This window comes from Etheostoma spectabile, chromosome 12 (assembly GCF_008692095.1).
Source record: "Etheostoma spectabile isolate EspeVRDwgs_2016 chromosome 12, UIUC_Espe_1.0, whole genome shotgun sequence".
Classification (NCBI taxonomy): domain Eukaryota; kingdom Metazoa; phylum Chordata; class Actinopteri; order Perciformes; family Percidae; genus Etheostoma; species Etheostoma spectabile.
Genome location: NC_045744.1, coordinates 32,199,219 through 32,211,885, shown reverse-complemented (window position 1 = coordinate 32,211,885; position 12,667 = coordinate 32,199,219). Strand labels below are relative to the sequence as shown.

The 12,667-nt window shown below is 43.1% G+C and overlaps 1 protein-coding gene across 1 annotated transcript in view; it reads left to right on the top strand.

Annotated features, from left to right (window-relative positions):
- Window positions 1–12,667, top strand: part of popdc3 (popeye domain cAMP effector 3) — a 30,600-nt gene that overhangs the window by 1,554 nt on the left and 16,379 nt on the right. The window contains exon 2 of the mRNA XM_032530419.1: window positions 3,310–3,418. Within this exon, the coding sequence (XP_032386310.1) occupies window positions 3,310–3,418 (109 nt within the window). The remainder of the gene's footprint in view (window positions 1–3,309; window positions 3,419–12,667) is intronic.

The window sequence follows — 12,667 nt, the reverse complement described above, 5'->3', positions numbered from 1 at the left end:
ATAATGTCTTTATGCTTCCTGTAAATGTCGTCGGAAATACTCATATTTAGAAAGTGTTGATTGACAGTTGTTAAGGCTACACGTTATGGCAAAATGTGGCTCATGTGCATGGACAAGTCCGATGTGCTGGATTAACTTCACCAGTGTGAAGGCTCTTCGAGAAGGCATTGCTGTTGTTGATCAAGCTAAAATGTTGATTACCCTGGTCACACTAACGGGTAGAGGATTGTCACCAACCTCAGACATTTTTAGAACATATCGCTGAATGAAAATCAGGGTGTCCTTCAGACGAGATGGATATTCCACGTTGTAGACAAAGTAAGCACAAAAAGCAGCAATAACACCTTCTTCCAAACCAAGTGTCCTGCAGACTGGCTGCCCATCCAGTTTGACCACTGCAGGGACCCTTTGAGTGAGCACAGTCCTCCAGTCAGAGACATCGTGGAGTTGTACAGTAGGATAGGGTGACGGTGGCTGATCCTGCAAGAGATATCACATCATAATGTAGTATTCACTCAGTTAAATTGCATAAATCTACACAAACATTCATAAAAACATTTGTTAAAAAAAACACGTGTGTGTTTGTGTATGTGTGTGTTTGTGTGGTTTATGTTTTTATTTATTTGTAGCCACAAAAGTAAACGTCTAACTTAAGCCCTTAATTGTCATTTAAATGGCATATCAAAAGACTAAAATATTGTTTTGGGACCAGTGACATCAGGGATCTTTCTTACTGCATCTTTTAGCCATATTTAGCTTTGCGGCCCCCATGTCCACACCAAGGCCCAGTATTAAAGAAATAAGACATCCAGGCGATGTGTTGTTGCATATAATTCTCCAGTGAAGTAATGTAAACAAAAATAAGTGTACGCAAATTGCACACCTCAGGATTGGCAACAGCAAGATTGCAGCCCGGAAATCCCTGAAAAATAAGTAAAAATATAAAGTGTATTGCGTAAATGTACAGTGTATTTTGGTTGGTTAACCCTTATTTTGTCTAAAGACAAATATATAAGAAATACAGCTTAAATGGCTTCTGGTGAAAGAAAATAATAGTCTTCAAATTAACCATAGTGTAACAATATATGTAAATGTGAAAAATACTCTGTTACAGTATAAGTCCTGCTGTGAAGATGTTACTTCAGTAAAAGTCTGTAAGTACCATCATGAGAATGTAGTTAAAGCATTTAACATTGTAGAAAGTGTAATACATAGTCTATGGTTACACTATAAACTACCGGAGCTAGGTGAATTAGGATCCAGATAAAAACTTCTTCATTGTGCAACCTAAAGATAGATTATATGTCTGATATTATAGAGTTATTTTCTATTTAGGCCTAACTTTATAACAATCACACATTACCTTGATTCCGCTGAAGCCTTCTCTGAATGTCCCGGGACAGGCTCGAGGGTTAGTGTCACGGTTTCTTTCCACTGCTGAACAAATCGGTCGAATTTAGCTTGCTTCTTAAACGATCCTTCAAAGAGGTATGAAACCATCCTCTCAGTCAATCCATAGTCCACTGCTTCTCCGTCAACTTCATTATCTAACGTACAATACAGAAAAGAAAAACAGCAATGTTAGTCACTGTTACGGCCTCCATTTAAAGAAACAAACCAAGGCTCAAAAGGGATTGGAGGTTGGTCGGTTCTCTCAGTTAACCTTACTGATGTTAGTCTTTGTACGTTAACGTTGACATTACATGGTTTTAGGAATATTTTATAAGATAGTTTGACAAGAAAATGTCAGAATCATTATTTAAAACCCTCACTGGCTACCGATAGTCAAATTGCGCCCAAATGGCTTTCCTTCAGCATCAACTAGCTATATTTCCGGACAAAAGACTGTTCAGCTACAAAAATCCTTTTTTTTTCATTGTTCTCCTCTGGCGCAGTTAAGTCAATAAATGAAACATGTTTGCTTGTTTTGTTGTTGGGTATATACTGGACTTGACTCTAATCTTCTATATACAATCAAACCTTTAGATTCTGGTCTTGTATTCATTTGTTTTAACGACAAATTTTAGGAGCAAATAGATAACTTCCCAAGTTCTGGGTTTGGATATGGAAACAAGTTCATTCAGTTTCCTTTGGCAACAATTAGTATATAGCAGTATATGTACACACTTTACTGACATTTGCATTATTCCTAATGTTGGCTAGACAGTTTTACTTTCTCATGCATGATCTAATGTTTCATGATACATTTGTGTTATGGTCAATTAGAAATAAATGTGGTACAAAAAAATAAATAAAATTCTAAATGTATATTCTTCCAATAAAATGGTCACATTTAAAAACAACACATAAACTAACAAGTTTCTCTACATTTTTAGATAACAAAAGGTTAAAAGCTGACAAAAATAGTGTTTGTCACTGGCATTAAACCCAGAAATTACTCATCTGCCAGTTTTGGTTCAAGTTTGTTTAAGTTTAGGCAACAGAAACTGCTTTGTTAAGGTTTGCAAATAATTTTGGCCATGCATAAACCAGAGACCACTCACACACAAAACCAGCAGGCGTTTAATTTATTTTAGCATAAAGAAAAGAAGCAGCGGAGACAACAAGCTTTTAAACTTCCCAAAACATGCCTAAAGCACCTCTAAGGTGACAGCAGTGCCCGCTTCCCGCTCCTCATTTACATAAATTTGAATCCTACCAATTTATGCAAATGAGGAGCGTCCGGCTCGGCTCAATGCCTCTCAAAAGCTGACAAAAATCTTTTTAACTGACCTTAGTCCATCTGAAATAAAGACAGATTGAGCAACTGCCTATTTGTTGCTTGAAATGTTTTGAGAAACACTTTTTGGTGATGTATTTTTGTAAAATAAGAGATTCCAAAAGAGGCCCCATTATGGTCTGTTTGGAAATTTGAGAGCAGCCAGCGCCACGTGACACGCTCGTCCAATCAGCTGCAGCCATTGCGGTTGTAGGAGGGTGTAGTCAGAGCTCAATGAAGAGAAACTGCTGGTAAGCCCACTAGCGTGCAATGCTGGGAAGCAGGGCGATCCCATCCGTGAAAACGCCTGTATGGACACGTAACATAAGACACACACACACACACACACACACACACACACACACACACACACACACACACACACACACACACACACACACACACACACAGATGTCACCGCAGCTTTCCCTCAGCTGTTAAAAGCAGGACACCTGCTGTAATACAGTGTCACTTATGAATATTTTAGCAGTAGTTTTTGTGTCCTGTGAGTTCAGTGTTCATTTGCCCTCCTATGTTGTAGGGAAGTGGATTAATGGGTTAATACAACCTTTCCATCTATTCCCCTACAGAATCCGTGTGACAGTAAATGGAGAGTTTCTGCACTACATCTACCCTTTCCAGTTTCTGGATTCACCTGAGTGGGACTCTCTCAGACCATCAGAGGAGGGTGTATTCCAGGTCGCTTTTTTAAGTCATATGCATGTGTAATAAAACATGTCATCCATTAACAACTCAGGAATGTCAATTCACTGAACCCTTTGTCAACAAGCTCAAGATGTTCTGCCTGTAACGATAGTTACGTAGGTAACTCCAGATTCTATGAGTATAGGCATAGCCCTCTAAGGGTATTGGGTTTATCCCTTCGCGCATACGCAGTTGTGAAGACTTTCTTACCCGCCCTTGTGTCCAGCACGGGCCTCAACTACGTCCGCATTTACTGTATATGTACACAGCGGATCCGTTGTTTGTCTCCCAAAATATCAGCTTTTTCTTCAACTAATGTTCTAGGACCAGGTGGCCCAGACCTTAGAGGGCTACACCTATACTCATAGAATCTGGAGTTAACTACATAACTACCGTTCTATTTCGTATAGGCTTCGCCCTTCTAAGGGCTACGCTATTGGGTTAAGGCGAAGCTGATGTAGTCAATGCCACCTGCGGAACAGGGCCCACAAGCCGAACATAGACCACATTTTCCCAACAACAATGTACAGACCTCAATCAGTCATTCTTCTGATAAAGCCTGCCATGCTAATGTCGTGGCCTGAAAACTTCATAAATATGATGGCAGTAGTTCATTAAGTAATGGGAATTGTGCGTGATTGACCCTGTAAGGGACGCCTGACCGTATGCGGGCGAAAAAATCATGCATGCAACGAAGTGACATGAATATCTCTGTGCATCTAACATGGTATGACACTGTATGACATTAAGAACTGCGTCTCACAAAAATACTCCAAAAACAGGAGAGGTGAGACAGCAGAGCAAGGTTGCTGCGGCACCACTTACGTGGCATTGAAGTGCCTGAAACTAACATGGTTATGAAATTAGAAGAAACTGCGTCTCACAATGCGCCTAAAACAGGTGTGGTGAAGACAGCAGGGTGTGACTGCAGCGGCATGCAATAGGTGTACGTGAGATTGGGAACGATTGGGCATCTGCTGCTTGTCTTCATAATGCACATCCAACGCAGCATTACACGTCGTTGATTGTGGACCGAACTGAACGGGACATGGAAGGTTCAGACATATCTCGCACGTAGAAGCGGATGAAAGGGCACAGAGCCCTCGTAGAATGCCCTTGGATGTTGCGTGTACGGTAACGTCACTCTGTTCCAGGGAACCCCGGAAGACAGGATCAGGGGATTCCTCCAGTAGCCTATGCCAGGTCTGACCGGAGGGAATGGGGATGGAGAGCATTCGCCATTTGTGGCAAATGGGATCTAGTCATTGGCAAAGAAACCACCTTTGGACTTTCCTCATGTGGAGGAGACCCAGGGGAACCACCGTGTGTGCCGCAGACATTATGGCCAGGAGCCGCATCACTCACAGCGATGACACTGTTGTGTGTGGCCTGAAACGGGACAACAGAGAGGTCAAGGCATCCTGTCTTGGTGCTGACAACCTGGCCCTCATGGTGATCAAGATTATGTCCACTCCCGGATAACCTATCGATTGTGTGGGGACCAGAGCACTCTTTTGCCAAATTATGGCAAAACCCAGCGTTTGCAGTTGCAGTACCTCTATAGTCTGCGGCGTGGCCTGCTCCCGAGAGGGGGCTAGAATGAGCAGATTGTCCAGATAAAAAGGACTCTGATGCACCTCTTCTGTAGCGGCTGGAGAGCCGTTTTCATGCACTCGGAAGAGGTGCGGGGGGGCAGTGAGTACTCGAACGGCAGCCGGTTGAACTGAACACGTGCCCCTTGGAAGGAGAACCGCAGGGGTTTCCTGTTCCCGGGAATGATTTGGACGTGAAAGTAAGCTTCTTTCAGATCCACAGACGTAAACCATTTGGGGTGGCGCACACATTCCAACACGTGCCTTATGGTGAGCATGTGGAAAGAGGGCGCTCCATGATGTATTGATCGAACTGTGACAGGTCAAGGATGGGACGCAGTCCTCCTGACTCCTTCGGTGTGAAAAAGTAGCAAGAGTAAAAATCCCTCGTTCTCTTCCCCTGGAAGGAGGCGGGTAATGGCTCCGCTTGTCAGCAGCCCTTCTAGTGCTGACGTTATTACGTCTGACTCTGCTAGAGATGATACAGTCGCCACCAACACACCCGCGAAAAGGAGGCGGGGGGAGGCAAACTGGAGTGTGTAACCCTGTGTTATCGGCTTTGACATCCATGAGTCCATGTGTGTCAAGCCAATCCATGCTGCGCTGCACTCTGATAGCACATGTCTGAGTGTTGTTCACCGGCATGGCGAGCAGGGAGCGCAGAGCCCACCCTGTTGCTGGGGGAGACGAGTGATCGTGTCTCCCAGCCCGTGGTAGGGCTTTTTCGAAAAGGGCAGTGGCCATTCGCCGCCGTGTGGGACGGGAGAAGCTATTGGATTAATGTGTCCCTTGTACCACCGGCATCGCCGTGGTGAGGGGGTTGATTGAGCCTCGTCATCCGCAATGGGTGGGCGCACATTCCCGTTGCTGGCATAACGAGGAGGCCTTGACGCTCCGCGTGCGGCAGCGGTCTCCTGTGTGCTTGTGTGGGGAACGACTGTCCCATCAGCGCGTTGTTCAAGAGGAAACAAGGGCTGTTTGGTTGAGGGGAAAAACGGCTGTAAAGATGGGAGGGAGTGGCCCTCAAACATGCTGTTTTTGTTTCCAACTCTTAGCCAAAGAGGGACAGACGATCCCCCCCGTCCCGTCATTGCCACCGTCAGTGCTGCTTGCTGGGTGGCTCGGGAGGCGGATTGAACTAGGTGGAGGCCGCTCTCATGGTTCTCCGACCTCGTGCAACATGCCGGCCGTGTGGTTCCCGCTGTCGCTGCGGAGGGGGACCGGGCCCAAAAAGCCCATTGGGAGCTAAGGGGCCGTACACACGTCTAACCAGCCTCTAACTGCCGCGGGCAGCTGAGGCATGTGTATCCAGGTGTTTCGCTGGGCCACAGTCTGCCAAGCCATGACCCTGGACAGCACCACCGTGGACGCCGTGCTCAGGGTGAGGATGGCGGTGGGCTATGTTGTTTGTGCCGCCAGCCCCTGGGAAAACCCGCATCCATGTTGCCTTGAGCCCGAGTAAACGGGGCGTAGCGAACAACGGGAACTTAAAGTTCCCAAGGCTGGGAGAAAGCCTCCTCCACAAAAATGGTCGAAGCTCTGTGAAGCGCAGCCAGAGTGGGGCCCGTGAAGAGGGCGGCTCCATGTCGTAAATATCCCCGCCTAAAAAGGCTGCGTGCGGGGCTGCCAGCTCCGCCGGGAGTGCTATGCCTCTCCGCTCTGCCGCCTTCCTGATGATCTCCGGCAGATCCGCGAAGAGAGCTTTGGCGGTGGAGGCTGGGGCAAAGGGGAGGGCCGCTCGGCGGTGCCCCTGGCCATTTGGGAGACGGAGAGAGCTCCAGTGGGAGAGCGTTGATTGCCGTCTCCAGGCCCACTCCCCCCAGGAGAGAGGGCAGCGCTGTCCGAGAGAACCGAGCCAGCGGACTCATGCTCGTCGAAAGACGCCGTTCGCCAGCGGTTCCAGGGTGTCGCCGTGTTTCTGTCTGTCTGCCCCGCTGCCGTTCCCACTAGCCTGGCAAAACCGGATAAGCTTCCGTCTGTCAGTTTAGCTCTTTAGATGACAGGCGGGCGCAAAACTAGCAGGAGGCGTGGCGGGGGAGAGCCTGGCCGGCGAGAACGGCGCCGAGGCAGGTCCTGAAGCGAGGGTGAAGGTCTGGCGGCAGGATGTGGCCGGTCCGGCAGGAGGGTTAGACGTGAGCACCACTGGAAAGTCTTGAGCTTGTCTTCATACTGCGTAATTGAAGAAAAAGTGTGAGGCGAACAACGGGTCCGCTGTGTACATATACAGTAAATGCGGACGTAGTTGAGGCCCGGGCTGGACGCAAGGGCGGGAAAGTAAATCTTTAAAACTGCGCATGCGCGAAAGGATTAACCCAATAGTGTAGCCCTTAGAAGGCGAAGCCTGTAAAAAATAGAACCCTAATTTTAGGTTCATAAATCATCATGACCATCATCATGTTCAGTTAAAGACAGTTATCTTGTTATCTTTAGCTTTCAATCATGAACTATAGAATATAATTCATGTTAAGCTGAACAATCATTTTAACATGACATTACAATATCAGTAACAAACATTCTCAAAATATTCTTAAAAGACAGTTACTGAAAAACCTCTTCAATATAATATCAAAATAATGCTTCCACATAATTAGAACACAAAATAACATACTAGTAAACAGTGACGTGCGGTGATGTCAGTAAGAGGATTGGCTCTGAGTTATGAAAGCCAGATTTAAAACCTAATTTATTGTTTAAGCTAATACTCAATCAAAAAAGTAGGCTAAACGTTACGCACAAGCGCGACACACACGCATGGTCGATATCAAGAAATTTCCAGCTGCGGGCAGGTTGTTCAGATCCCAGGACCCCGTAGAAGTCCAGCCGCTGGCTGTTAGCACAGCCAGATAGCCAATCTTTTCTTTCATACAAGTCAGTTTAAAACAATTGGACAATTTTGTGTCCCTTTTGCTGCAGTAGTCCATCTAAGGCTGGCGTAGACCTCCCTCTTGCTATTAGCTCATTTTTTCAATTAAAATGTAGTTTAAAGAAATTCCTCAACGCTGTGATATTGGCGGACACCGCTGCTGTCATATTGACTTTGAATTTTGCGACGATTGCACTTATAACGTAGCTGGTGTAAGGATGTTAGTTACGCAAAGGGCCAGTAATGTCTTGATTGGTCCATGTTTTATATGTAACAGAGATAATTACTGGCATAACGAGCAAAGGCACTGCAGAGAGTTGTTTTTTGCTTGAATGGACAGTAAAAGCACTGCTTATTCTACCATTTGATTATGCGTAACTGCTACATTTGTCATTGTAACGTCTAAATAATTGGAATAACACAAATCACAAGAATAACAGTAAAAATACAAATACAAGTTTATTAAATACATTTATTTAATAAACATTTTTATGCTAGAATTTTGGCAGGGTAGGCAGTGCCTAGCTTGCCTATCCTGACTGAACGTTCCTGCTAGTAAGCCGACACACTCTGTCATATGAAGGCATGGTTAGACACATCTCAAGTAAAACACTCAAAGATAATTCAAATATGGCTAAAAGTGCTAAATCAGCACATTCCATAGTTAAGTGTGTAACAATTATGCAAACTACATATTACACAGCACGGGATTAAGTTTGCAGGTTTAAAACATCAAGCTAATGGTTTTAGAGTTTGTGAAGGGCATCTTAGCTACCTCATTGGCTGACAGCATGTCTCCAACCAATCTCCTTCAAAATAAACTTACTTTTTAATTATCTTTATCTCAGTTTAATTGCTTTTAAGACATATCAGTGTTTAATCTTTAACATTAATAATGTACTTCATGAATTGACTTTTTAAGATTGAATTTTAACCGTCAAGTCAAGTTTATTTCATCCATTAAAATGGAAATTACAGTGCTCACATCTGCCATCACACCCATAAAAACTAGAGAACAAACAAAATAAAACAAATACACTACAACACAACCCCATACACAAATACAATAAAAAAAATAAAATAAAAACCTATAACAATGTACGTTTAAAGTGCTTGGTCAGCTGTCTAATAGTCTGATGGATAAAAGAGAGAGCATACACTTTCAGAAATAAGGGTACAGTAGGGGTCCATTTCTGTCCCCCAAGGTACAATCTATACTAACGTACCCCATAGGGCTCATTGTTGGACCTCAAGGAACATATATGTCCCTTTTTGACCCTCAAAAAGGGACATATATGTTTCCAAGCACTAAAAGGTACATATATGTACCTTTTCTTTTAAAAGTTAAGGTACAATATCAAGAGACAGCCTCTGCTGAGTCAATTTTTTTTGTAAAAGTTGTTTAAAGGTTTTAATGATACCTTAATTATTTAAGGTAGATTTTAAATTATCACTATATTTGAGTAGCCTTGAAATAAAGGAAATAAAAGTTTTGTAAGTCAATTTGCTGAAGTTAAATAATTACAATACAATTATAACGAAATTATGGTAATATAGTGATTTTGTAAATGAAAAACTACACAAACACACAAATGGCTGATTCTCACTGTTACAGTGTGTTTCATCAGAAACATTTTTGCATTGCATGGCCTACATTATCCATTATCAAATTACTGGAGAGCGGGAACGGAGACTGCCAGCTCACTACTTTTGATTGGTGGAAAGATGTGTCAGACATGCAGAGCCAGCCCTGATTGGCTGCCTGATCTCAACTTAAAATAACGTCCAGTTCGCGGTCTTTCTTTCTTTTGAAGAAGAAGTGGTAGCGAGGGTTAGTCATGGTTCTTATAGGGCTTTCAACCGAGGAGATCCTTCAAAAAATATCAGAAGCAGGCATAGAAGTGACCGACGTCGAAGCCCAGAGATTCAGAGGTAAGTTTTTATTTAAATGACATTTTAGTTGACAAAATATTTGTGGTAGCTAATGCTAACGGGCTAACATTAGCTAGCTAACGTTAGCCCATTAGCGGTGCTACTGATGACAAATCTTTCCAACACAACTGCCACTGTCGGAGACCTAAAAACGTTATTAGCAAGCATGTAAGGAGTCTAGCTTATAAGGAGAGTTATGTTAACATTAGGTCACAGCTTGGTTGTCGAGGTAAGCACGCTGTACAGAGCTTTTTACACTGCTCGGCAGGTTAGCATCTCACTACATGCGTACCGCGCCGGAGTCCATTTTGTGCTCGGTCACGGTATCGCATAGTGTGAGCGCGCCCTTAATGGGTTTTAGCGGAGCTGCGTGAAGCTGCTAGCGGAGCTGCGTGAAGCTGACACCCCACCCACGTCAAAAAATTCAGCAAATAGTCTGAATGGTTAGTGCTCCGTTTGTGCAGGTTTGTGCCGTTAAAATTTTCGTTTGTGCAGTTTTGGTTTCTGAGATATTAAAAATTATTTTTTAGCTCCATCTAGAGTTCACCATCCCCCCATATCGCTCCAAAACAAACCAAAGTGGGCTAGTTCGTTAGTGCTCCGTTTGTGAAAGAAATTGGATGAAATGAAAGTTGTTGCATTGAAAATATATTTACTAAATATTAAGTACATTACTTGGATGAACTTTGAACCAATGACACATTTCCGTTTTACTCTGCAAAAACTTTGCTCAAGCAACTAGCAAATTGGCTGTGGATTTTTTTTTTTCTATTTTTTGAACCGTTATAGGCTAATGTATATTTTTTACACGTTTGCTGCATAATCAGCAGACAGTACGTCAACAATGTAAATATAATTGTTCAGACCACCTCCGAAATCAAAGCACAGTTGAACAGGTTATACACATTACGTTAGGGTCAGGGCTGCATGTCCTTTATTAGCAGGATTCAATTATTGTGGAGAGAACGCTACGTTCGTGAGAAAACATTGCTATCTTGAAACATTACTTGAAATGAGACACATTTTTTCTTGTTCTAAGTCTTTATTGAAATTCAAAACAAAAGATACACATTGTACAACAGCTGAAAATCTGAAGAATTAAAAGAACTAGCCCACTTTGGTTTGTTTTGGAACATGATAGGGTGACGGTGACGTCATCGGCCAAAATTATAACTTTTAATATCTCGAAAACAAAAGCTGCACAAACGACAGGTTTAACGGCACAAACCTGCACAAACGGAGCACTAACGAACTAGCCCACTTTGGTTTGTTTTGGAGCGATATGGGGGGACGGTGACGTCATCGGCCAAAATTATAACTTTTAATATCTCAAAGACGAAAGCTGCACAAACGAAAATTTCAACGGCACAAACCTGCACAAACGGAGCACTAACCATTCAGACTATTTGCTGAATTTTTTGACGTGGGTGGGGTGTCAGCTTCACGCAGCTTTTTAAGCTGAGGTGCCGTTGTTGCGGTGTGAGCGCGGAGCACAACACATCCTATCTTAAAGCCTGGGTGAGCTTGGTCCGCAATTGTCCCTAGCATCAGGGCTATCACTCTCAACTTTGGTCAGTAGCTGGTTAGCAAGACATAGGATATTAGCTTGAGTCAGTTATTTACGGACTGTGGGGCAAATTAGCTGTCTCGGGCGCGCACACACTCAAACACACACTCAAACACCACCGTTGTACTCACGCGAGAATATTCACTGTATTATATGCTGGTCAAATTAATTCAGTTTGTTTGGATTACTTTTTAGCCAAGTGCACACAGCTGTTTCATATCCCTCTGTTTACTTTCTCATAGATAATGATGTGGATGGTGAAACAGTTGACTGTGGCCTCACAGAGACTATGGTTGCATACTTGTTTCAAGGATCTTTTAAGAAGCAGGTGAAATTCAACCAGTTGGTATGCAAGCTGAAAGAGCCAGTAGTAACGCTGACATTAGAGCCTGTACCTCCCGAGGAATGCCAGCAGTCTAGTTCAGCTATACCAAGGTTAGTGAATGTATAGTGTTTTCAGAGCAACTTCTAAGTTTCATCTTAGCTTTAGTGAGCAACTTGAAGCTTAAGAACACTAGTATCATAACAGTTGTTGTAGTAATTATTGTCATCATAACAGTTAATATTTGGGGCAGACATTGCTTTTTTAAGGCTAACTGAATTTTCATACCTGACCTGTTTCAAGGATTTAAGACACGTTGTCAAAGACACTGCACTTTTCAAACTGTTTGGTAACCTATTAATTGGAAGGGTCTTAGCTATGTAAATTGTTCCTGAAATTTGATTTACACCTAAAATTAAAAGACAAAAATTGCTATATTACAGGAATGGAGGTAATGTGAGACTGCCTGCTAGTTTTGACATTCCAGCATTCCCCAGACACCTCCAAACAAAGCTAGACAACAAAGAACCATGCCAGAAAAATCCAAAGGATAGACACATAATGATCCGGGTTCTCTATGAGGCTGTGGCACAATACACAATGTACGTAAGTGTGTTGAAGGCAATGTTAGACATGTAAAGCAATACAATGATTTGCAAGATTTGAATGTCTGTTATGTATCAGCCTTATCTAGTTGAAAACAATTAAGTTAATCTGCATGTGGAAGGAGATGTCACCTAGACTTTAAGCAGTGGAGCTAAGGCTAATCTATACTTCCATGGAAATGTCATCTGATTCTAGGAAACTACAATAAATAGTTACTTTCCCTGGAGGAAATGTATTTATAGGTGTAACTGGAATATTTAAACTGAAGTCTTTGTAGCGCATATTTGCCCCAAAAATAAATGGATTTTGTTTGTCCTGGTGCATGATTATTAAAAGCAGGTGGCCTTCAATTGATTTACAT